The sequence below is a fragment of the Aquarana catesbeiana genome, linkage group LG06, assembly GCF_042186555.1.
Source record: "Aquarana catesbeiana isolate 2022-GZ linkage group LG06, ASM4218655v1, whole genome shotgun sequence".
Lineage (NCBI taxonomy): Eukaryota > Metazoa > Chordata > Amphibia > Anura > Ranidae > Aquarana > Aquarana catesbeiana.
This window is the reverse complement of record NC_133329.1, coordinates 228,995,287-229,019,671: the sequence shown is the minus strand read 5'-3', so window position 1 is coordinate 229,019,671 and position 24,385 is coordinate 228,995,287. Positions and strand designations below refer to the sequence as shown.

At 43.2% G+C, this 24,385-nt stretch overlaps 1 protein-coding gene across 2 annotated transcripts in view; it reads right to left on the bottom strand.

Moving 5' to 3' along the window:
• LOC141146617 (protein-lysine N-methyltransferase EEF2KMT-like) overlaps nucleotides 1–24,385 on the bottom strand; it is a 107,296-nt gene that overhangs the window by 54,317 nt on the left and 28,594 nt on the right. For both annotated transcript variants that reach the window (XM_073633009.1, XM_073633010.1), the window contains exon 2: nucleotides 15,862–15,955. In XM_073633009.1, coding sequence (XP_073489110.1) covers nucleotides 15,862–15,945 — 84 coding nt within the window. In that variant the 5' untranslated portion in view covers nucleotides 15,946–15,955. The remainder of the gene's footprint in view (nucleotides 1–15,861; nucleotides 15,956–24,385) is intronic.

Below are 24,385 nucleotides of genomic sequence, written 5' to 3'. Positions count from 1 at the left end.
AAACAAGATTTCTCACTGTAGTTTTGTGTTCTTTACATTTCTTCTGCATTTGAAAAGGCAAAAAAAGTTTTGATGCTATTAAAACGGAATGCTGTAAGGATTCTTTAAATATCTTTGAGTACCGCTGCATGGGGTACAGTTTTCAGGCCTGTGCAGCCGCATCGTATTTAAGCCGACTGAACACTGCACTTGTACCTTCCATGTGCACCAAGACCCCATACACACTATACAACTTGTTGTCAGATTTCCTTTAGATTTACCAAAACCATGTAGTGCAAGGGCCTGCCTGATTGCATACAAATTGAAACTCTTAGGCTCGGTTTCCACTATTGCGACCCCAAAGTTGCACGATTTACAGTGCGACTTTGCAATGTGAGTTTTGATGTGATGTCACGCGACTGGTGAGAACAAGTTGCACCGAATTTGGAACAAAGTAGTACAAAAACCTTTTTTGGAGTCGCACCAATTAGAACGGGGACCATTGAAAGACATGGATTTTGACTTGTCATGCGACTTAACATGTGTCAGGTTGCACAACAACTCGCAGTAGTGGAAACAGAGCCTTAAGGTTTGACCTCATATTATATGGTTTTGGTAAATCTGTAAAGGAAAAAAAATCTAAAGAAAATTGTATAGTGTGTATCCAGCTTAAGATGCCAAGATTGGATGCACAGGAGCTAGCTGCCAGTGTGCAAGGGGTCAAAGCCTTCAATATACTGTAACAACTGCATGATTGAAAAATGAAAATACTACTTAGTTTCAATCAGTAACATTGTAACAAGATTTCATAGTGGCTCCTGCTGGTTGGAAAAACGGAAAATTGTATACTCACCTTTCCGTAATTTTCCTTTCCTGACGCATCTTCATGGCAGCACACACACTGGGTTGTGACTCTGCCTCCACAACCTGACAGGATTGGTCTAGCTATAAAAGTTGAAGAGAGATGACCCCCCCCATTCTCTGTAAATATCATCTAAGAACAGGGTGGGAACCTGTGTGCTGCCATGAAGATGCGTCAGGAAAGGAAAATTACGGAAAGGTGAGTATAACATTTTCCGTTTTCCTGACGCCTTCATGGCAGCACACACTGGCAAATAACTCGCCAGTCGGGAGGGTGCAAAAATTAAGGTTTTATTATTCTAAAGAGCTGTGGAATTGGCTTTAATAATGGATCTGCCAAAGTCTGCTGTTGTAGGTTGAGCAGAGTCAATTTTGTAGTGAGAAGCAAATGTATGTCTAGAAGACCAGGTCGCTGCTTTACAGATTGTTTCTGGTGAAACCCTGCAGTATGCTGCCCATGAAGTTGCCACTGCCCTGGTTGAGTGTGCCCTGATGCCTTCTGGGATAATTAGTTGCTGAGTAGAGTATGCCTTTTTGATGGTGCTAACCAGCCAGGATGCGATTGTTTGAGAAGTTGCTGGATGACCTTTCCTAGGTCCATGTGAGATTATGAGAAGAGTATCCGACTTTCTGAAGGAAGCTGTAGTTCCCAGATATTTGGTAATGACAGTTTTGACATCTAATGCATGAGGCTCGCCTTGGTCGTTTGTAGAGGATGGGAGGGTGATATCCTGATTAAAATGAAAAGAGGATGATATTTTGGGAATGAAATGCTCAGAGGGCCTCAATACCACTCTATCGGGAAAGAGGACAAGGTGTGGTTCTGTTATCAGTAGTGCTTTAAGTTCTGAAACTCTTCTGGCAGATGTAATGGCGATAAGGAAGGTTAAACTTCAAAGTCAGGTTCCAAAGTGACTCAACCAGAAAAAAAAAAAAGGAGGTTTTGATAATGCGCCAAGTACTGTAGAGAGATCCCATGCCGGAAATGTGGGTTTCCTTGGAGGTCTGATTTTTAGGCAAGCTTTCATGAACTGGATCACCAGAGAGTGTAGGGCCCATCTAATGCCTGTTTTAGCTGATAAGGCAGAAACCTGGACTTTAAGGGTACTTGAGCTCAATCCTTTATTGATACCCAACTGAAGAAATTCCAAAACTTGCGGTGGCTCTGGTGATACTGGGTTCCAATTTTTTTGTTGGGCTAGTGAACAAAACCTATTCCAGACTTGCGAGTATGTTTTGTTGGTGGTGCTTTTCCTTGCCTGTAAAAGAGTTGAAATTACCTCCTGCGAGCATCCTTGCTCTAGCAGCCGAGTCCTTTCAATTTCCATGCTGTCAAGTGTAATTTCTCTGGTGCTGGGTGTAGGAATTGACCCTGGGATAGGAGGTCTGATGTTACCGGGAGAGGCAGCGGTTGTTGCAGGCTGAGCTGTAGTAGGGTTGTGAACCAAGGCCTCCTCGGTCAAAGAGGAATCACTGCTATTACTGTGGCTCATGATCTCCGAAGTCTGGATAAGAACCTCGCGATTAAGGGTACTGGTGGAAAAAATGTAACCTAGCTCGAAGTTCCACAGATGGGTCAGACAGTCCATTCCCTCGGCCGACGGGAAAGCCGCTCTTGACAGAAATCTCCGACATTTGGTGGGAAAAGGCCTGTTGGTTCAATGACCACTCGTTGTTTGAGAGAAGTTCCCTGCTCAAATAGTCGGCCAGCATGTTCTGAGCTGCTGGGACATACACCACTCTCAGGTCTATTAGATGCACTTGTGCCCAATCCATGATGGGCCGAACTTCCTCCATTAATGTGCGACTCCTCATACCCCTTGCTTATGAATATATGCTACAGCGACTTGTCCATTTGAATCAAAACGTTCTTCCCTGCCAGGTATGGAGTGAAGGCCAGAAGCGCCTGAAAGGCTGCTCTGAGTTCCAGTATATTTGATACTATACCGTGAGCTTGAAACCTCCACTGCCCTTGGGCTGCTAGATCTTGGTAGTGAGCTCCCCATCCCTTCTGGCTGGCGTCTGAAGTGACCACCTCTTTCTGTGGAGGAACTATAGGTTTGTACCTCTTGATTGTTTCACATAGCTGTGTATGTAGATTGTCTGAAGCATTGATACCTTATTCCACTGCCTCAGAAAGGAATTCTGCAAGATTCTCGTGTGCCATTGGGACCACTGGATCATGGGCAGAGTTGCAGACATGGAACCCAGACACTCATACACACTCTGGCTGGTTGGCATGTAGCTGAGATTAGCCTCTGAATTTTCTGGATCAGGGGCATGATCTTCTCCTGAGGGAGCTGTACTCTGTTCTGGATGGTGTCTTGTTCTGCCCCCAGAAATACCATCTTCTGTGTGGGCTGAAGTTTGCTTTTCTGCCAGTTCACTAGCCACCCGAAAACTTTCAGGGTTGAACGTAAGATCTCTCGGTGTTGTATCAGGACCTGGCGACTTTCTGCTAGAAGAAGTATGTCGTCCAGATAATGGTGTACTCTTAGACCTCTCTCTCTGAGGTATGCGATGACAGGCAGAAGAACTTTGGTGAAGGTCCTGGCAGCCGACGAGATGCCGAAGGGTAGACACTGAAACTGGAAGTGATGCTGGTTGATTGAAAAATGGAGAAATCTTTGAAAGGCAGGGTGTATTGGAACGTGAAGATAGGCCTCAGATAAATCTACGGACAACATCCAATCTCCTAGATTCACAGCTAATAGTATGGACTATAGGCTTTCCATTTTGAAGGATTCTAATTTGATGTTTCTGTTTAGACTCTTTAAGTCCAGCACTGGCCGTAAATCCCGTTTTCTTTTTTACAAGAAACAGAGGGGAGTAGAATCCTCTGCCTCTTTGACACAGCGGAACTTCCAAAATGGCTTCCTTTTGTTTTAGTTCTGTTATGTATTTCAGAAGGATCCTTCTCTTGCCTGGAGAAGACGGGAGTTTTGTTGGAAGAAAGTGGTTTCTGGGAATCTTGTTCCACTTGTGAACGAACTTGATCGTGGAAATGGTCCAAGGGTCCTTGATGTTTTCTGACCATATTCGTGTGAATTTTTTTTAGTCTGGCACCCACCCTCGGAGGATGGGCGGGCGTATCTTCAAAAGGACTTCTGCTGTTCGCCAGAAGGGGTGGCCTTGGTTTTCCGCATCCTCAGGAAGGATGATTGTGTGTTCCTCCAGTTTCTCTTTACCTGGTCTATAGGTTTTGGCTTCTCTGTACCTTTCGGGAAGGTTACCCTTGTAAGCAGGACCCCTTGATCTTTTGGGTCTCCTGTCAAAGGGAATGAGGCCCGATTTTCCCCCCGTCACCTTGGAAATGGCTGCATCCAATTTGGAGCCAAAGAGATTTGAGCCATCATAGGGGATCTTGCAGCAATTTGTTTTTGATGCTGCGTCGGCTACCCAGGGTTTTAGCCAAGTTGCTCTCCTTGCCATCACCAAGGCTAACATAGCCTGGGCCGAGCACCCGATAACGTCCACGGAGGCTTCTGCGATGAAATCGCCTGCTAATTTAAGTTCCTGTAGAGATGAAATTACTTTCTCTAAGTCTGCTCCCTCCTGGAGAGATTTCTCGATATTGACAGCCCAGCCTGAGATGGCTCTACCAACCGCTGCTGTGGTAACTGCTGGTCTACAAGCGCCTCCTGCTGTGGATTAGGCTTTTTTAAGTTCCAGATCAATCTTCCGATCTAGAACCTCACGGAAGGAGACGGCGTCCTTGATGGGTAGGGTGACATGTCTCGCCAGACGCATCAGGGAGGCATCCACAATAGGAGCGTTAACTAAGGAATTGACTTTAGGCTCTTTTAGAGGATACATCTTGGCTAGTCTGTTGTTTAGGCTAGGCCTCTTGTCGGATCTTTCCCATTCGTCTTTGATTAAATCATTCAACTCCTCAATGAAAAGGGAAGGTCTCTGGGTCCCTCTTCAGGTTTGGAAAATATTTCCGGGTCTTCTGAGGCGCTTCCTCAGACTCCTCCCAACCTATGGCCTCCTTGACTGATTTTGCAAAAGGTTCGACCAGAGTGAAGTCAAACCCTGCTGGTACTTCTGCATCCTCGTTTTCTGAAGGGGATTCTGGATCCATCCCTACCTCGATTGCTGAGCGAGAAGGAGCCATGGATGTACCTGGGTCTGACCTGGCCGGCAGGGCTGTTGTTGATTCCATTATGGATTCTCGCACAGATTCCCAAATAAGTTTGGTTACTTCTCTGACGTCTGATTCTCTTTCTTTCGTGGCTTCATTGAAGCACGTGCGATATGCTAATTTATCTGGCAAAGCGGTGGCGCCACATACTCAGCAGGTTTTAGCTGCGGGATGGGTGTGTTGGCTTAGTCCGTGACGTGATGAAGGTGATCTTTCATGACGTGATCTTCTACGTCGAGAGTGACTGTGGCGTGAGTGACCATGGCGAGAATGACTGTGGCGTGAGTGCCTGTGACGAGATGAGGAGCGTGACCGGCTTCTGCTGGATCTGCCTGAGGTATGGCTTGACCTCTCTATGCTTCTTTTGTTTCAATATTTTTATTGAAGAATTAAGTACAATATTGACAGTCATTGTCATAAGTCGTATTCAAATTGCAATATAATCAAGATAATTACATAGCAGTATTTATTCGTTAGTCGAGATTTAAACATAAGAACTATGATAGGTGATGAAGGTAAGATAATGTGTGTGGGTTATTAATCCCATGCACCCCATAAGGGCTCATGCTGTGACATGGGTGCTTAGGGGATCCTTCATTCTCCTTGGTGTAAAGATAGTTCAATAAAGTAAATTATTTACCAACGTATGATAACTTGAACAGTTTTAACCAAAGGATGGTGGTAACATAGAAGTGTAGAATGTAGAACTTTCAAGTGTGAGGATGTGAATGGATCGGTACATGTCCAGAATCCTTGGAGAACTTGAGAGTACTCATGATAGCATTTGTACTCGTAATAAACTGTATGTAACGTGTAAGATAGATTAGTAAAGAAGGTAGTTGGAACAAAAATAGAAATAAAAAGGAGGGGAGGGGAGTGGAGAGGGGGGTAGGGGACAAGATGAGTGGGGGAGGGAGGTAGAGAGCAGTGCTATATATTCAGTGAGCAGAGCAACGAGGTTCGAGTATGTGTTAGTAGTATCAGAAAAATTATCAGGTAAGTTTTTGTGTGTACCAGTTCGACCAGGGGTGCCATAGCTTGTGGGTTTTGGAGTATGAGGGTTTTCCTTGTGACATAATTGATTCATACGCGTAATGGGAGTGAACTAGTGTAATGACTTCAGACAGCGTTGGGGTTAAAGTTGTTTTCCATCGTCTAGTTATGAGTAATCTGGTAGCTAGGAGTATGTGTGTAATCACTAGTCTGAAAGGTGGTGGCAGTAAATCAGTAGTTAAGTTCAGTATGGCCAGTTGTGGGGTAAGTGTGATGGGAAGGTGACAGATATCTTGTATAAGGTGTTCCACCTCTGTCCAGAGGTCTTTTAAGGCTGGACATGACCATAGAATGTGGGATAGGGTGCCTATGTGGTTACATTCTCTCCAACACTTGGATGAGGATTGTGGTTGGAATTTGGTCAGTCTTTGTGGTGTTAGGTACCATCTTAGGTGTATTTTATGCATTAATTCCCAGAGAGAGGTGCAGCTAGTGGATCTGTAAATGGCTTGTAGGGCCTTTTGCCATTGATGTTCAGAGAACTGAATCTGTAATTCTTTTTCCCAGTCTGTGTATGGTTTAGATTTGTGGAATACCGTTTTTTCTTGTAGTGTGGAATATATTAGTGAAGTGCCTTTGGTAGGCGTGTTGTTAGAGAAGTAGTAGTTCCATATTTTAAGTGGCACTGCTCCTTCTAATCGTGGGTGGGCTGAGAGGCATTGTTGAATCCTGGCGTAAGTAAGGAAATCTTTGGAGGGTGCTTGGTATTGTGATTGGAGTTGGGTAAAGGGCTTATGAAGTATCATAGACCTGAGTTCTGAGGTGCAGGTATTTTGGTCTGCTAACCATTTGGGAATGTTCAAATCAGGTGTCAGTAATTGTAGGGTTTGTGTAGGTATTGGGATGATTTTGGTGGGTAATTGGGACCATTTTGTAGAGTGTAATATCAACCAGGCTTTAACTGAAGCTCGGATGGTCGGTGAGTGTAAGCAAAGATTTGTGTGTTTAGTTGTAGTGCTGAATAGCCAGTATTTAAGGTTGGGCCCTGGAGTCATGGTATTTTCGATGTTTCCCCATAGTGTGGATGGGTGTGTGTGTATCCATTCCGTCATTTGAGATAGAATGGTGGCTAGATAATAATCTTTAACATCTACATATCCCAGGCCACCCGCTAATTTGTGTTTGGTAGTTTTGGCGTGACTACATCTGGGTTTCTTGCCTTGCCACATGTAGTGGTGTATAATGGATTGTAGCGATTGGAGGTACGAGTTAGTAAGTGGAATAGGTAGTGTGCGGAATGTGTAGAGCAATCTAGGGAGTATGAGCATTTTAAAAGGCAGCTAGTCTGCCAGCCCAAGAGAATTCAAATTTTGACAGTTTGGAGGTTTCCTTAATAAGCATCCGTTTCATTTCCAAGTAGTTGCTAGCAAAAAGGTTGCTGGTGCATTTGGTGAGTGTAATTCCTAGATATGATATACCTGTGTCTGCCCATGGATATGTATAGAAGTTACGTAGAAGGTTGCTAGTTATGGCATCTAAACCTAGGTCTAGAATATATGACTTGTTTTCGTTGACCTTGTAATAAGAAATGGTACTAAATCTTTGTAATACAGATTGTATCGAAGCCAGGGAGGATATGGGGTTGGTTACCATCATGATGACGTCGTCAGCAAATAGATTGATCTTGTGTTCCAATTTTCCAATTTGGAATCCTGTAATGGACTTGTTTAATCTAATATGTTCGGCCAGGGGTTCCATTACTAAATTGAAGATGATGGGCGATAGGGGGCAGCCCTGACGAGTGCCATTAGAAATTGGAAATGGTTTGGATAGCATCTCAGAGGTATAGACCTGGGCTGAAGGTTTTGAGTACAAAGCCATTATTGCGGAAAGAATGTGGCCTTGGAGACCGAATTTACGGAGTGTAGCTTGGAGATAGGTCCAATTGACTCTATCGAACGCCTTCTCTGCATCCAGGGAGAGAAGCAGAGAAGGCGTTCGTTCAGACTCCGCAATGTGTATTATATTAATGAGTCTGCGGGTTGCATCAAACGCTTGCCTACCTTTTGTGAACCCGGATTGATCAGGGTGGATTAGTGAAGGCATAATATTTACTAACCTGTTTGCTATGAGTTTGGCGTAAATTTTTGTGTCAACATTCAGAAGTGATATGGGTCTAAAGTTTTGCGGAGAGGTAGGATCCTTGCCTGGCTTCGGTAACGTAATGATTAATGCATTTAACATTTCCTGTGGGAGAGAAGAGGAGGAGGCAGCGTCATTGCACATTTGAGCTAAAAAAGGGGCTAGGATGGTACTGAATTGTTTATAGTACTCCCCGGTGAGACCATCCGGTCCAGGGGATTTGTTGGATGGCAGGGATGTGATGGTATCTAAAACTTCCATTGGAGAGAATGGAGCATTTAGCATTGTTAGTTGATCGGGGGAGACTTGTGGGAGATTAATTTCTTTCAAAAAGTTTTCTATGTCTTCTGGGCATGGTTGGCTAATAGTGGAATCATTGTTTAGATTATAAAGTGTTTCGTAGTAATGACTAAACGCTTCTGCTATAGCTTGAGGATCTATCAGTTTTTGTTGTGTGGAGGGATGATGAAGGTGAGATATTTTGTTTTTAATATGATGACCTTTGATTCTGAGTGCCATGGCTTTCCCTGCCTTATTTCCAGTGGAGTAGTGATTCGCTTTAAATCTTTTTTGGGCTCTATCATATGTTTCTAGTAATAGGTTCCTTAATTCTTGTCTGAGAAGTACAAGTTTTTCTCTAAGGGCAGGATCGGGAGTTAATTGGTTTTGGGCTTCTGTTGTTTTAATTTGGGAGGTGATGGTGTCAAGACGCTGTGATCTCCTCCTTTTCTCTCTAGCTCCTATTTGGATAAGAATCCCTCTGATGACCGCTTTGTGAGCGTTCCATAAAATAGTGTTGCTTGAAGTCGAACCCTGATTCAGATCAAAAAATTCTTCCAAATGTTGACGGATTGTGGCTGAATGTTCAGGTGATTGAATAATTGAGGCATTAGCTCTCCATAGCTTCGTAGGTGAAGAGGTAGGCAAAGATGTGATGGTTATGGTCACTGGGGCATGGTCGGACCATGTTATCGTGTCTAAAGATGACTCAGAAATTTTCGGTAGAGTCCACTTGTCGACTAGGAAGTAATCGATTCTGGTGTATGAGTTGTGTCGATGGGAAAGGAAGGAGTAGTCCCTCTCAGTGGGATGGTGGCATCTCCATACATCATATAAATCATGGTTTCTTAGGAACTGTCCCATAGGTGAGGCAAGTCTAGTCGTGCGTGAGGAGGCATCTAAAGAGTTATCTGGGACGATGTTGAAATCTCCGCAGATAACGAGGTTTCCTTGACGGAATTTAGCTATTTTGGGCATCAGCTTAGAAAGGAATTTGATTTGTTTAGTGTTGGGCGCATACACCGTGACAATAGTATATCTAGTATTGTCCAGGGTACAATCTAGGGCCAGATATCTGCCGTCTTCATCAATCATACTATTATGGAGCGTAAAGTTGATTGTATGTTTGATTGCTATTAGAACTCCATTTTTCTTAGTGGGGCCTGGAGCGTGGTAAATATGGGGAAAGGATTTGTTACTGCAGTGTGGTATTGCAGATCTTTTAAAGTGCGTTTCTTGCACACAGATGATGTCGCACGAGGATTTCAGGGCTGTGCGCCATAGTGAGGCTCTTTTTACTGGGTGATTTAGCCCTTTGGCATTCAGTGAGAGGAATTTGGTCATCGTGGCGGATGATGTAAGATAGAGTATGTGACAAGTTCTTACTTACAGTTAGTAGATAAGTGCTGTTACGTAGAAAAGACCGGTGTTCGAGGTACTCGTGTCCTTTTTCGTTCGTGTGCTCTCAGGAAGAAGAGATGGTGGGTAAGGAAAACTTAGGGTAAGGAGAAAAGTAAAAGTTTAGTAGGGAAAAAAAAAAAAAAAAAAAAATGGTATACAAAAATACAAGAACTGACAGCAGTCAAGTAAACTGGTACTGCTGTGTTATTGTGGGGAACAAGTTCGTGGAGCAAGTTGCAACGAGCAAGGCATCCGACCGGAGTTGTGGTAAAGTGGGTCATTTGTGGGCCCACTATTCAGGTATAGATTAGTGCTTACCGGAGTGACGGTTGTCAGCGGGGTGAGGAGAGTTTTCTTCGCGGTTTATTTGTGCTGTTTTGGGTGGATCGGGGATAATTCCCCATAGATGGAGTAATTTGAGTCCTTCCTCTACTGTGGAGATATTATGCTTGGTCCCGTTCTTTGTGACTATGATTTTGGTGGGAAAGCCCCATTGGTAGGGGATCTTGTGGTTATTAAGTGGTTTGGTAATGGTGTTCAGTTGTCTCCTTAATTGACGAGTATGCTGCGAGAGGTCAGCGTACAGTTGGAGGTGAGTATACGGGGCAGGCAGCTTGTCCAGATGTCTCGATTTGAATAGAAGTTGGTCTTTAGTATGAAAAAAATGAATTCTCATCAGAATATCACGTGGGACTTCGGGCGGGAGATGCGGGGGTTTAGGGAGGCGGTGAATGCGGTCGATTATGGTTTCCATGGGGGTGAGATCAGGCAGGAGCGTGGAAATCAATTTCCTGGCATATGTGTTTAGATCATGCGGTAGGACAGACTCAGGGACCCCTCTGATTTTGACATTATTACGACGGGACCTGTCCTCGAGGTCCGCCATTTTGGCCCTCATCCATTGCTGTTCATCACGTGTATGATCATGGGCATCTACTAGATCATTGACCGTTTCGGTCATTTCTCCCATCTGTTTCTCAACAATATTCATTTTATGTCCCATCTGGTTCATTTGTGAGGAGAATCTGAGGAACATATTAGATATGTCATTGTGAAGGGAGCTCTGAAGAGAGATGAGCATCTCCTTCATAGTAGTGTCTAATACAGGCTGGTTAGTGGTAGGAAAGGCCGCTATGGGGGATGGATGAGCTGGGGCTGCATCAGGCACAGGGCTCACCTCAGACAGTGCTGAATCTGCATCCAGGCGCATCCGCGTTTTTGCTGGGCTGTTGCTGGTCGAGGAAGCAGGGGATGATGGTGAGGCATCCAGAGAGTGAAGTTGTGGGGATATTAGCAGGTCATCTGCATCAGGGAGATCTGTATAGGCCGCCGAAATTCCGCATTCAGGGCCGCGGGCGCCATCTTGGATTTTCGGCTGTCTGTAGTAATCTGTCAGTTTCTTAGGCTGACGGTATTCTTTTCTTTTGCGGTTCATCTCAGATGATGTGTGGGGGTAAGCCAGTGTTCCGGTGGTCTCAGTAGTCGCTGGGGGTTACCAGAATAGCGGGGATGTCGGTTTAAAGTCCGGTCGGTGCAGGAGCTGTGTGATTACACATCCATCTTGCCCGGCAGTTGGCCACGCCCCCCTCTCTATGCTTCTTGATCTAGACCTGGAAGGGCTGTCAGAAGGAGTCTTGTTAGGAGATATGCTCTCTTTTCTCTCTCTCTTCACTACTTACCACTGAATGCAGATAGCCCCTTACCTTATCGGCCGTGGGTGGTCTGCTTGGGCAGTGGTAGGGTAGGATAGGATATATATACACACACATATTATATATATTATATATATATATATATTATATATATATATATATATACACATATATATATATACACATATATATACACACACACACACATACATACACACCGCCGTCGTTCGTGGCAAAATGACGCTTTGCGCATAAGCGTCGCGATGACTCCGGCGCCATCTTGGAAACTGGAAAACGGCTGTAAGCGGCCCCCTCGCGGGCTCCCGCGCATGCGAAATGTGGGACGAGACACGTGGCGGCCATGATAGACCTGAGTGCTGTGGGACTACAGGTCCCAGAGGTAAGAGAAGAAGAAAAAATATATGAGGAAAAATAGTAGAGGGGGGAGAATAATTACTGGAAGAAAAGTGGAGACCACTGCAAGTCTGAAGCTTCTTTAAAGCTTACTCTGTGCCAGATGTTTCGTGCTGATGCCACTGAGACCACCAGAGTGGGGTTCCCTCCATAAAAGCTCCTTTAGAGACTGTACGGGGGGGACTTCCAAACAGGTGAGGCTTGAACCTGCTGGGGCGATGCAGTCAGAGGCTTTGCGGTGAGCATCCATCTTGTCAGGTGAGGATAAAAAAAAAAAAAAAAAGAAGGAGAATGGTGGGGGTCATCTCTCTTCAACTTTTCTAGCTAGACCAATCCTGTCAGGTTGTGGAGGCGGAGTCACAACCCAGTGTGTGTGCTGCCATGAAGGCGTCAGGAAATATAAGTGGTTAAAGATGCTGCCATCAAATTCTTGGTGCGTGGACACTGAAGCTGGTTGGAGATAACCTACAACATAATTGAAGTGAATGTACAGTGGGGCAAAAAAGTATTTAGTCAGCCACCAATTGTGCAAGTTCTCCCACTAAAGATGAGAGGCCTGTAATTGTCATCATAGGTATACCTCAACTATGAGAGACAAAATGTGGAAACAAATCCAGACAATCACATTGTCTGATTTTTGAAAGAATTTATTTGCAAATTATGGTGGAAAATAAGTATTTGGTCACCTACAAACAAGCAAGATTTCTGGCTTTCTGGCTCTCACAGACCTGCATCTTCTTCACGAGGCTCCTCTGTCCTCCACTCATTACCTGTATTAATGGCACCTGTTTGAACTTGTTATCAGTATAAAAGACACCTGTCCACAACCTCAAACAGTCACACTACAAACTCCACTATGGTGAAGACCAAAGAGCTGTCGAAGGACACCAGAAGCAAAATTGTAGACCTGCACCAGGCTGGTAAGACTGAATCTGCAATAGGCAAGCAGCTTGGTGTGAAGAAATCAACTGTGGGAGCAATAACTAGAAAATGGAAGACATACAAGACCACTGATAATCTCCCTCGATCTGGGGCTCCACGCAAGATCTCACCCTGTGGGGTCAAAATGAACGTTGAGCAAAAATCCCAGAACCACATGGGGGGACCTAGTGAATGATCTGCAGAGAGCTGGGACCAACGTAACGAAGGCTACCATCAGTAACACACTACGCCGCCAGGGACTCAGATCCTGCAGTGCCAGACGTGTCCCCCTGCTTAAGCCAGTACATGTCCGGGCCCGTCTGAGGTTTGCTAGAGAGCAATTGGATGATCCAGAAGAGGATTGGGAGAATGTCATATGGTCAGATGAAACCAAAGTAGAACTGTTTGGTAGAAACACAACTTGTCGTGTTTGGAGGAGAGAGAATGCTAAGTTGCAACCAAAGAACACCATACCTACAGTGAAGCATGGGGATGGCAACATCATGCTTTGGGGCTGTTTCTCTGCAAAGGGAACAGGACCACTGATCCGTGTACATGAAAGAATGAATGGGGCCATGAATTGTGAGATTTTGAGTGCAAACCTCCTCCCATCAGCAAGGGCATTGAAGATGAAACGTGGCTAGGTCTTTAAGGATGGCAATGATCCTAAACACACCACCCAGGCAACAAAGCAGTGGCTTCGTAAGAAGCATTTCAAGGTCCTGGAGTGGCCTAGCCAGTCTCCAGATCTCAACCCCATAGAAAACCTTTGGAGGAAGTTGAAATTCTGTGTTTCCCATCAACAGACCCAAAACATATCTGCTCTAGAGGAGATCTGCATGGAGAAATGGGCCAACATACCAGCAACACTGTGTGACAATCTTGTGAAGACTTACAGAAAACGTTTGACCTCTGTCATTGCCAACTAAGGATATATAACAAAGTATTGAGATGAACTTTTGATATTGACCAAATACCCATTTTCCACCATAATTTGCAAATAAATTCTTTCAAAAATCAGACAATGTGATTGTCTGGATTTGTTTCCACATTTTGTCTCTCATAGTTGAGGTATACCTATGATGACAATTACAGGCCTCTCATCTTTTTAAGTGGGAGAACTTGCACAATTGGTGGCTGACTAAATACTTTTTTGCCCCACTGTAAAGGTATTTTTCTTTTTAAATAACAAACCTGTTATACTTACATGCTCTGTGCAATAGTATTGTACAGATAGGCCCGAACCTCCTCTTCTGTGTTCCCCAGCTGGCGCTCTCAGCTCCTCCTATTCTCCCCTGCAGGCTCACTCCGAAGCCAGGCAGTGTGCATCTACTGACACAGCCTGATTTGACTCATGGGACGTATGTCCTTTTGAGTTCAAACCATCTGGTAAGCCTTCATCCTATCGGTGGTGGGCTATATTCACATATTGTTTTATTATCTATTCACCATTTTCGGATGTCTTAATGATATTATGAACACTTGGCGAATGTCCTTGTAAGGGCCATCCAGATTCACCACATTTTCCACTTCACCTATGAACTCAATGTTTATTTAAATCATTTGTTTTCTTTTTGATTTTTTCATACAAAATCACTGAGTATTTATCTCATTAGAGCTCCACATTGTTGGTATTAAGCATTGTGAGATTTACTCAATCATCTTTGTTCACTCAAAGTTTCAGTGCTGCACTTTTTACCTTATTACCTGTAGGTAAAAGTGGTGTAACAGGGTTTACAACCACTTTAATGCATTACGGTAAAAACCTTCTGGCTTTAGAACCACCTTAAACTGGGATCGCCCTGGCACTGCCACATGTAGTGGGTTATGCACATCACAAATTAAACAGCACGGAACCAGGGAAGTTCTGGTGAAATACTATGTTAAGTATTTTATAGCCTTATTACTGCAATGCCACCTGCCCTCATACTAAACACATGGCCTGCCAGCCTTTTTTTTACATTTTAACTGTGCTGATGCTGAGATGTGGCTGGCAGCCACCAGTGTGCAGGCTGCCAATCCTTACCTGTACACTGGCTGTTGAGTTCCGGCCATATTCCAGCAGCAGGGTTCAAATGTAATAAGCAGCAGAGGCTGCCAATCCAAGCTCTGAGCTTTCAACTATGGGGAAGTTGGCCTCCTGTACAGCTCTGCTTACATGGACTTTCAGGAGGTGATCTGCTTGTGTACGGACTTGCAGAGTCTATCAGGAGCTGGCCTTCAAGCTGCCCATCTGAAAATGGAGTGCTAAAGGACATGAAAGTTAAAAGACACATACTGTTTTACCACATATTAACCCCTTTACAACCACCTAACACATATGTGCGGTAGGAAAGGGTGGGCTTTAATCGCTCACATACCACTCATATGCATCGTTGGGTGACTGATGTTTATGTGCTGATAGCATACTCACTCCCTGCGAAAGACAACTCTCAGTCCTGACTAAAGATCGGTAGCCAGTGGGACCTGCTTGTTATCATGTGACCACCATTCCTTCCAGTCTCCTGGGGGTTAAGAACTGTTTAAAAGGGACATCGGGGTGGGCGCGAAGGGGTTAATGCCACAATTTGATAATAAGCTATTGTGTGGCCTTCTGTGGTCCCTTATATTTAGTAAGTTGACCACCACATGTCTATATAAAATTATGTTGTCCTGCATTCTGCACATGTCCTAGTTAAACCAAAGTACATAAACATCAGAAAATCTATTGCTTCTAATTGTTCTTTTACTAGTGCAATCCATTGAGGTACAAGAAAAGGGATATACGTAGCTTTTGTTTAGGGGTTTACATTTACCTCCTGTCCATGTCCAGGAAACACAAAAACTGCAAATAAAAGGAAATCCCCTCTTGGACAGTTATCACCAGAACAGATGTCCCAATTGGAAGCTTGCAGCTCTATTGCTGAGCTGATGACAACTAAATGTCTGGATTTTATCAATTTCTGAGTGACAACAATCTTGACAAGAGGAGAAAATGTTTTGGCTTTAGATACAACTTGGTGCTTACTTTTATTTTCTAGTGCTACAGCTAAACATTGCAACAGTTAATTTAACAGGGGCAACAGAAGCACTTACCTTCCATGGCAAAGAACCAATCTGCCTGCAGCAGAAAAAGTTTCGTTGGAATGCATCACACAATGTATTCTCTGTAATGTCCATACAGATATATCTAGGTAAACATAAAGGGAACATGTTAGACCCATATTTATGGAAATTCTTAGATGTGGTGGCTGCTTAGTTTTTTTTCACCTTGCAATCAAGCCAGTATTGCACTTCCTGTTTTAAGCTGGCTATATATGGATCAAAGTTTGGCTGGTTCCAGAGTGTAACTCTCTCTATTGTACAAAAGCTGTCCTACGCGTTTCCCCAGAAAGACGTCAAATGACGAAACGTGTAGGGTGGGGATTGCAGGTGTCAACATCTGGCTAAGCTGGGTTGTTGCTTGCAGTGGATTGGATGCCAGAGCCCACCTGGCTACAAATTTATGCTTGTTTCTTTGTGTCAATTGTGCACTATTTTTGTGGAAGAGTACAATGTAATGTATTGTTTTTTTTTACTTTGGATTGACATTTAATAGTATATAAGGAGTTGAATGGTTGTAGCAAGCACATTGACAGAACACACACTTTAGATAATTGCAGCGGCAACATTTTATTAGTCACCAACCTCAATAGCTTCCTTTCCTCACAGCACTGTCACTCTGCTAACCTAAGTTGAGGTTTCTCAATTCTGACACAATAAAAGTGTCCATACAGTTTAAAATCCAGTAATACACTGTCTCATCCTGCTCTGCACATGCTCAGTTGTTGTCTATTCTCGGCACTGTGCCTAAAATCAAAGCCACTAGAAGGGGGATCAGCTGACAGCTTTAAAAGGGGTTGTAAAAGGTAATTTTTTTTTTTTGTAATAACAAACATGTTATACTTACCTCCATTGTGCAGCTCGTTTTGCACAGAGTGGCCCCGAACCTGGTCTTCTGGGGTCCCTCGTCGGCAGTCTCAGCTCCTCCCTGCAAGAACTAAACACCTTCAAGCGAGCTCTCTCGCATGGTGTTTAGTTCTTGTGGGCGCGCTCCCGTGATACAGCCGGCGGCTATAGCCACTGACTGTATCACTCGGCCCCGCCCCCGCGTCATTGGATGTGATTAACAGCAGCGTGAGCCAATGGCTGCGCTGATTTCATTCCATCCACTCTAGCCAATCAACAGCCAGGCTGAGCGGCAAAGAGGAAATCGGGGGCGAGCGCAGCAGGTGAATGGGCTCCGGCAAGTAAAATGAGGGTGCCGGGGGGGCCGGTATCGTCGGATGTTTTTTCACCTTAATGCATAGGACACATTAAGGTGAAAAAATGTGAACCTTTACAACCCCTTTAAGATTTACTGTTGCTGAAGGGGGAAGAAAGCAACAGGAATGACACAGACCGTGTGGAGGGAACACGGGTTAGGGAGGAGGAAAAGGAAAGCAAGAGAGGTGACAGGACAACCTCTGCTTCCAGCGAGTCACAAACAAGTTAAATCTGCCATACATGGATTGAAATTTGGCTGCTTCAGCAGGGACCGGCTGTATTTTAATTGATTGACTTGTGTACAACCAGTCTTTTAATTTTTTCCAGAACTATCAGTGCCACCGGCTATAGCTGGTGGCACTGATCATCATATTCTAACGGTGAGGAAGGCTGCCCACCGTTAGAATACAATAGCACAGCGAGAGTGGATTCTGCCATCCATCTCGAATGTGTAGATAGGGAGAAATTAGCTCATTCTTTTTTTTTCATGCAACCCGCTGGTTGAACTAAAAAAAAAAAGAAAATGCATACTGTATGGCCAGCGTAAAGCCTGGTACACACAGGCCAAATATCGGTTGGTTCAACAGAAAGCAGCTGACATTTGACCAATGTGCCTTTTATCGAACAGGTATGCTTGAAAAGCCAGCATCCAATCAGCGCTTGCAGCCAATGGCTGAGAGCGCTGATCAGTGTGTTCTGGCGTGGAAGCAGCCCCCCTGTCAGAACACAAAAGCTCAGCCAAAGAGATCGATGTACTAACATTACTTGTGTTAGTACAGCGATCTGTCAGTTTCTTTTCATTCAGCCCTCAAACTATCATCTGCAGCTGTGAACCTGAGCACAGTCAGTTACTGCAGCCTTCCCCTCTACCCACTGAGCCAAGACATACAATCAAGGCTGGGAGTAGGTTTTTTTTGTTACAGAGAGCAGCGCAACACCATTCATTCCTGAAGGCTAGAAATGTACATATTTTAATTACAGAAACATAGTTTTTGAGACCAAGGAGAGGAGTTTCCAATAAGGAAGAGATGGCTCTGGGCTTCAACAAAATGGCGGCCTTCAGCAAAAAGAGACAGGAACAATGCTGGAGGCAATTTACAGCACACAATTAGGCTACTTTCACACTGAGGCGCTTTACAAGCGTTATATCGCTAAATATAGCGCCTGTAACTCCAGGCTGAGGGGTTTCACACTGGAGCGGTGCGCAGGCAGGACGCTTAAAAATGTCCAGCAAGCAGCATCTATGAGGCGCTTTGAAATCAACAGGGCAGCACCGCCGCAGTGGCGCTTTGCGGGCACTTTTAACCCTTTTTTGGCCGCTAGCAGGGGTTAAAAGCTGCCCACTAGCGACTGAAAAGCGCAGCCAAGACGACGGTAAAGTGCCGCTTTACCGCCGACACGCCTCAGTGTGAAAGTGCCCTAATTTTGGTAACATAATATTAACTAGAGGTGCACCGAATGAAAATTTTGGTACCGAAATCGAAAATGAAGGATACACTATTCGCCGAAAACTGAATTGGATACCAAAAATGACAATTTAAAAAAAAATATTTATATTTTTATAAAGAATTGTATTATATTCGACTTTTTAATTAATATTATAAATTTAAATTAATATGAATCTGTTGTTGGGCATTATTGGCACCTTTAGTGCATGAAAGGTCAAGAAAAATGCAGTCTGAAGTCTCTAACCATCTCTTGTATCATGTCTGCAATCTCTTACTTAAGCTTAAACCCACTGCTAATAGTATTAGCAAAATTTCCATTCGGTTCACCTAGCAGACATGATATAAGAGATCAATGACGCCTCCCCAGTGCCCGTCACATGCAGCCTCACCAGTGCCCAGCAGCCTCATCAGTGCCCATCATATGCAGCCTACCTGTGCCCAGCAGCCTCACCAGTGCCTGTCATATTCAGCCTGTCTGTGACTGGATCAGAGCGGCTATCTCCATGTGTGTCAGAGCGGATTTCAATTGCCCGGGCCGCAATAACAATGTCCCGCCTCCTGTGATCACGTCACACTGATTCAATGTCCCACCATCGGATCACTGTGCCGTCTATCACAGGAGGCGGAACATTGTTATTGCGGTCCATGCAATTCAGCTCCTTGACACACGGAGATCGCGGTGAGGAGAGCCGGAGGGAGGGGTGCAGGACTGGGGCACGCCAGGATGACACTCCCGCAATGGGCAGCAACCGGGACAGACCCCGCCCCCTTTCAGTATCTTTTTTTTTTCTTCTTTCGGCCGATACCAAAAACTGTTTTCAGCGGCTGAAATTTCGGTGCACCTCCAATATTAACCAAACCAAGAACATGCCGTTGGAGAATCATTCAGTTCATGGATACTACAATTTTTACTGCTTAAGACAAATTTGCTTTGAACCCGGGAGCCAGCTAAAAGTTAGGAGGCGTTATTTTTTTTTTTTTAACAAATCTTACAGGTGGAACATGTAATAAGTTCCCGAAAGTGAACTTCTCCCTTTACCATTCCACTGCCAGAGCCGGTTTTGTGTTTTTTGCATACGTTTAAAAAAATCATTTTAAGTCTGAAGATTACATACAACTCCCAAAACATATCTTTTCTGAAAGCAGACACCCTTCGGGAATAAAATAGTGGTATTTCCAATTCTTTATGTCACACGATATGACAGCACGGGTCTAGGAAATATTTCAGTAAAAAAAAAAAAAACAAACAAACATTCAAAGCGGACCTTCAGTAATTTTTTTCAACTTTCCATCTATTAAATCTTCTGCCCTTGTGGTTTTAACTTTGGATTGTAAAATATTTTTTTTTCTGCCAGTAAATACAGCCCACTTCCTGTTTCTTGCCTGGTCATAAGCCTCCACTCCACTTTTTTTTTTATTGAACTTTATTGTGAATCTCTGCAGCTGGAAGCTCCACTGTCACAGGAAACGTGACCTCCACAACTCCACCTTTTTTATTTTTAAATGAACTTTAATGTAACAAACAACAAATAGACAATACTACAGAAAGTGGAGCCTGGGATTTGCAGAAATACAAGATATTTTTGGGAGGTTTTGTACTTTCTGGTAAAGTGCTGTCCTTAAGTTAACTCTGTAAAAGCAATTGTTTAACCACTTCAGCCCCGGAAGGATTTGCCTCCTTAACCACTTCAGCCCCGGAAGATTTGGCTGCTCAATGACCAGGACATTTTTTGCAATAAGGCACTGCATTGCTTTAACTGACAATTGCGTGATTATGCGATATTGTACCCAAACAAAATTGACATCTTTTTTTTCCCCGCAAATATAGCTTTCTTTTGGTGGTATTTTATCATCTCTGCGGTTTTTATTTTTTGCGCTAAAACAAAACAAAAAAAAAAAAGGAAGAGGAGCGACAACTGTGAAAAAAAAAAAAAAAAAAAAAAAAAAAAAAAAAAAAAACCCCACACACACTATTTTTTACTGTTTGCTATAATATATATTAGAGCTGCACGATTCTGGCCAAAATGAGAAGCACAATTTTTTTTGCTTAGAATAAAGATCATGATTCTCACACGATTCTCACGGAGTAAAATCTTTCACATACAAAAAAAAAAAAATTGGGCTAACTTTACTGGTTAGTTTTTTTTTTTTTTTTTTAATTCATTAAAGTAATTTTTTTTTTAAATTGCATTTGAAAGGCCGCTGCGCAAATACAGTGTGACATAAAATATTGCAACAACCACAATTTTATTCTCTAGGGTCTCTACTTAAAAAAAAAATATTTATATATTATATATATTTATTTATTATGTTTGGGGGTTCTAAGTAACGTCTAGCAAAAAAATAAAAAAATGATTTTAACTTGAAAACAACTGTCAGAAAAAGTTTAGTGTTTAAGTGGTTAAACGTTCTTAAATTTACATACAGAAGTCTATTCCTTTGATGTAAAAGACAAATTGATACAATGTTTAGACTTAACATTCCACTGAAAGAATGTTCTAAAACTTGGCAGACTGCCCAAACTTTGACTTTTGAAGGCTGAGGGCAGAGAGCAAATTCTCTGCATACCAAAGGTTGGGAAACCCTTTGTCAAGATCACAAGGGGAAAAAAAAAAAAATAAATAAATAATCGAGATAACGATTTTTGATGATTAATTGTGCAGCTCTAATAAATATCCAATTTTTTTTTTAAAAAAAAAAAAAGCTAATTTTTTCCTCAGTTTAGGCCAATATATATTCTGCTACTAATTTTTGGTAATAAAAATATATATATATTTATAAAAAAAATTAAAAAAAAAAAAAAGTGTTCAGCTAAAGCTACCTGTAGAAGGTTGGTGGTGTTCTCATACTACAGGCAGGCAGTTGATTTTGCTAGCTGCAGTATCAGTATATATATATATATATATATATATATATATATATATATATATATATATCGCAATAAGCGTATATTGATTGGTTTGCGCAAAAGTTATAGCATCTATAAAATAGGGGATAGATTTATGGCATTTGTATTAATATTATTGTTTTTACTAGTAATGGCGGTGATCAGCGATTATTTAGTGGGACTGCAACATTATGGCGGACAGATCAGACACTTTTGACACATTTTTGGGACCACTGGCATTTATACAGCGAATAGTCAGTGGCAGGGAAGGGGTTAACAGTAAGGGGCGATCGGGGGTGGGACTGCCTGGGTGAGGAGACCGATCGTTGTTCACACTATAGCATCGCCGCGTGCGCCCCCTAGTGGTCAAAAGGCGAACCGATGTACAGCTATGTCCGTTCGCCCAGGGGAACCAACTTTTTTTTTTAACTTTCTGCAATAATACATATCCAAAAAAACTAATATTATAATTATATATATATATTTATTATATATATATATATATATATATATATATATATATATATATATATATATATATATACATACACATACACACACACACACACACACACACACACACACACACACATATATAAAAAAAAAACTAAAAATGTATTCATCAGTTTAGGCCAATATGTACTCTTCTACATTTTTTTTGGAAAAATTATATAAATATATATACACATATATATACATACATACATACATACATACATACATACATACACACACACACACACACACACACACACACACATATACATAGATAGATATATATCTATCTCTTGCAATTGGTGTTGTTTTTTGCAAAAGTTAGTGTCTACAAACATACAAACTACGGGATAGATTTAGGGACTTTTATTTTTTTTTATTATTGTTTTTACTGGTAATGGTGGCTATCTGCGATTTTTAGCGTTCTGTGACATTGCAGCAGACAAATCTGACCCCAAATGACACTTTTTGGGGACCAGTGACATTGCTACATTGATACATTGATCAGTGCTATAAAAATGCACTGATCAATGGGCTTACTGAAACATGACAGAGATCACTGTTCCCGATCACTGGGAACAGTAGATCCCTGTCATGTCCACTAAGCAGAAAGGGGAAATGCCTTGTTTACATAAGCAGTTCCCCATTCTGCCTCTCCTCGCTGCGTTCGTGAGCTGCCGGGGGACATAGAGTCTGCGGAACTCCCGAGGCGCTCGCCGCTTATCCCGCTTTTACGGACTGATGTACAGGTACTAAAGTTGCCACCTCATCCCTTTAAACCCGAACACATATGAATTACACGGGTTCTGAGGCTGACTGAATGCAGATAAGTCACTGAGTATAATTACCAGCTTAATCAGCCACAGAACCTGTGTAATTAATGTGTTTGTGTTTAAAGGGATGAGGTGGCAACCCTAACAGGTACGTCAGTTCACGCAGGAGAGCCGACCTGCCGCAGTATATCTGCGTGAACCGGGGAGGCAAGTGGTTAGCATTTCCCAATGTACATTTTTGGTGATGGAAGTTTATGTTTATGTTGGAAGAAGAATGCAATACATGTTTCTAAGCAAAATCTCATTGTCCTTTTTGGCCCACCTTCATGCCAACTAACAGGGCCAAGATTGAGACACACATGGATCTCCACGCAAAAAATGTTTTACGGTTCAATGGTATGTCAGCATTAAATCTTCTGGAAAATCATATATGGTCTGGTGCAAATATTATCCTCTTAACGATCGCCTGGCCGCATTGTACTGAGGATGGGTGGCTGCTGTAGGCAAATCGATGTGCTGGTACGTCGCTGCCTACTCCCAGGTTTAGGATGCGTGCATGTTCGGCCCCACCCGGCTCCTGCTGTGATTGTACACAGCGCCCTGGCCAATGATTCACACCCAAAACCAGCTGATCACCTGTGTCCAATCACAGCCCAGAGCTCTGTGTTGAATTCTGTAAAGAGGGAGTGATCATTAGTAGAGAGCAGCACACTGTGCACACATTACACCTAGTTAAGGAACATATTTAACCCCTTCATTGCCCTAGATGTTAACCCCTTCCCAGCCAGTGTCATATTTTTAGCACTGATCACTGTATTATGCCGCGTACACACGAGCGGACTGTCCGGCAGAAAAGGTCCGACGGAACGATTCCGTCGGACATTCCGATCATGTGTGGGCTTCATCGGACCTTTTCTGTCGAAAATTCTGACGGACCTAGAAATAGAACGTTTCAAATCTTTCCGACGGACTCGAGTCCGATCGAAAAATCCGTTCGTCTGTATGCTAGTCCGACGGACAAAAAAGGACGCAAGGGCAGCTATTGGCTACTGGCTATGAACTTCCTTATTCTAGTCTGGTTGTACGATCGGACTTTGGTGTGATCGTGTGTAGGCAAGTCCGTTTCGTTGGAACTCCGTCAGAACTTCGTCGAAAAGTCCTTTGGAGTTCAGGCGGACGAGAAGTCCGCTTGTGTGTACACGGCATTAATGTCACTGGTGATGTCAGTTCCCCCCAGCGGCAGTCACCGTCAGATCACACTATCACAGTTGTTTGTTTATCTCTGTCATTTGTAGTATAAAACAACAAAAAAAAAAACATTTCCACTACATACCCCATAGTTTGTAGGCGATATAACTTTCAAGCAAACCAATCAATATACACTTATTAGGATACAGCAGAAACAGTACAAGGCCTGGTCATGTGATGGTTGAGTGAGGGAACACCAGCTGGAGCTCCCCTCAAACTGATCGCACAGCCTGATCTCCTGTCTGTATCCGCGGCAGGTGAATATGCCAGAAGGACCTAGAAGAGCATCAAAAAAAAAAACCCTCCGGCAGTGGCCCGGTCACCCGCAGCACATTTCTCACAGTCTACTTTCCCGCACGAGCCCCTGCACTCCCGAAGCAGTCAGAGGACAGCATGGCGCCCAATTCTCAGAGCATGGACTCGCAGGATTCCCATGCTGATGCCGATGCGGTCTCTAGACAGCA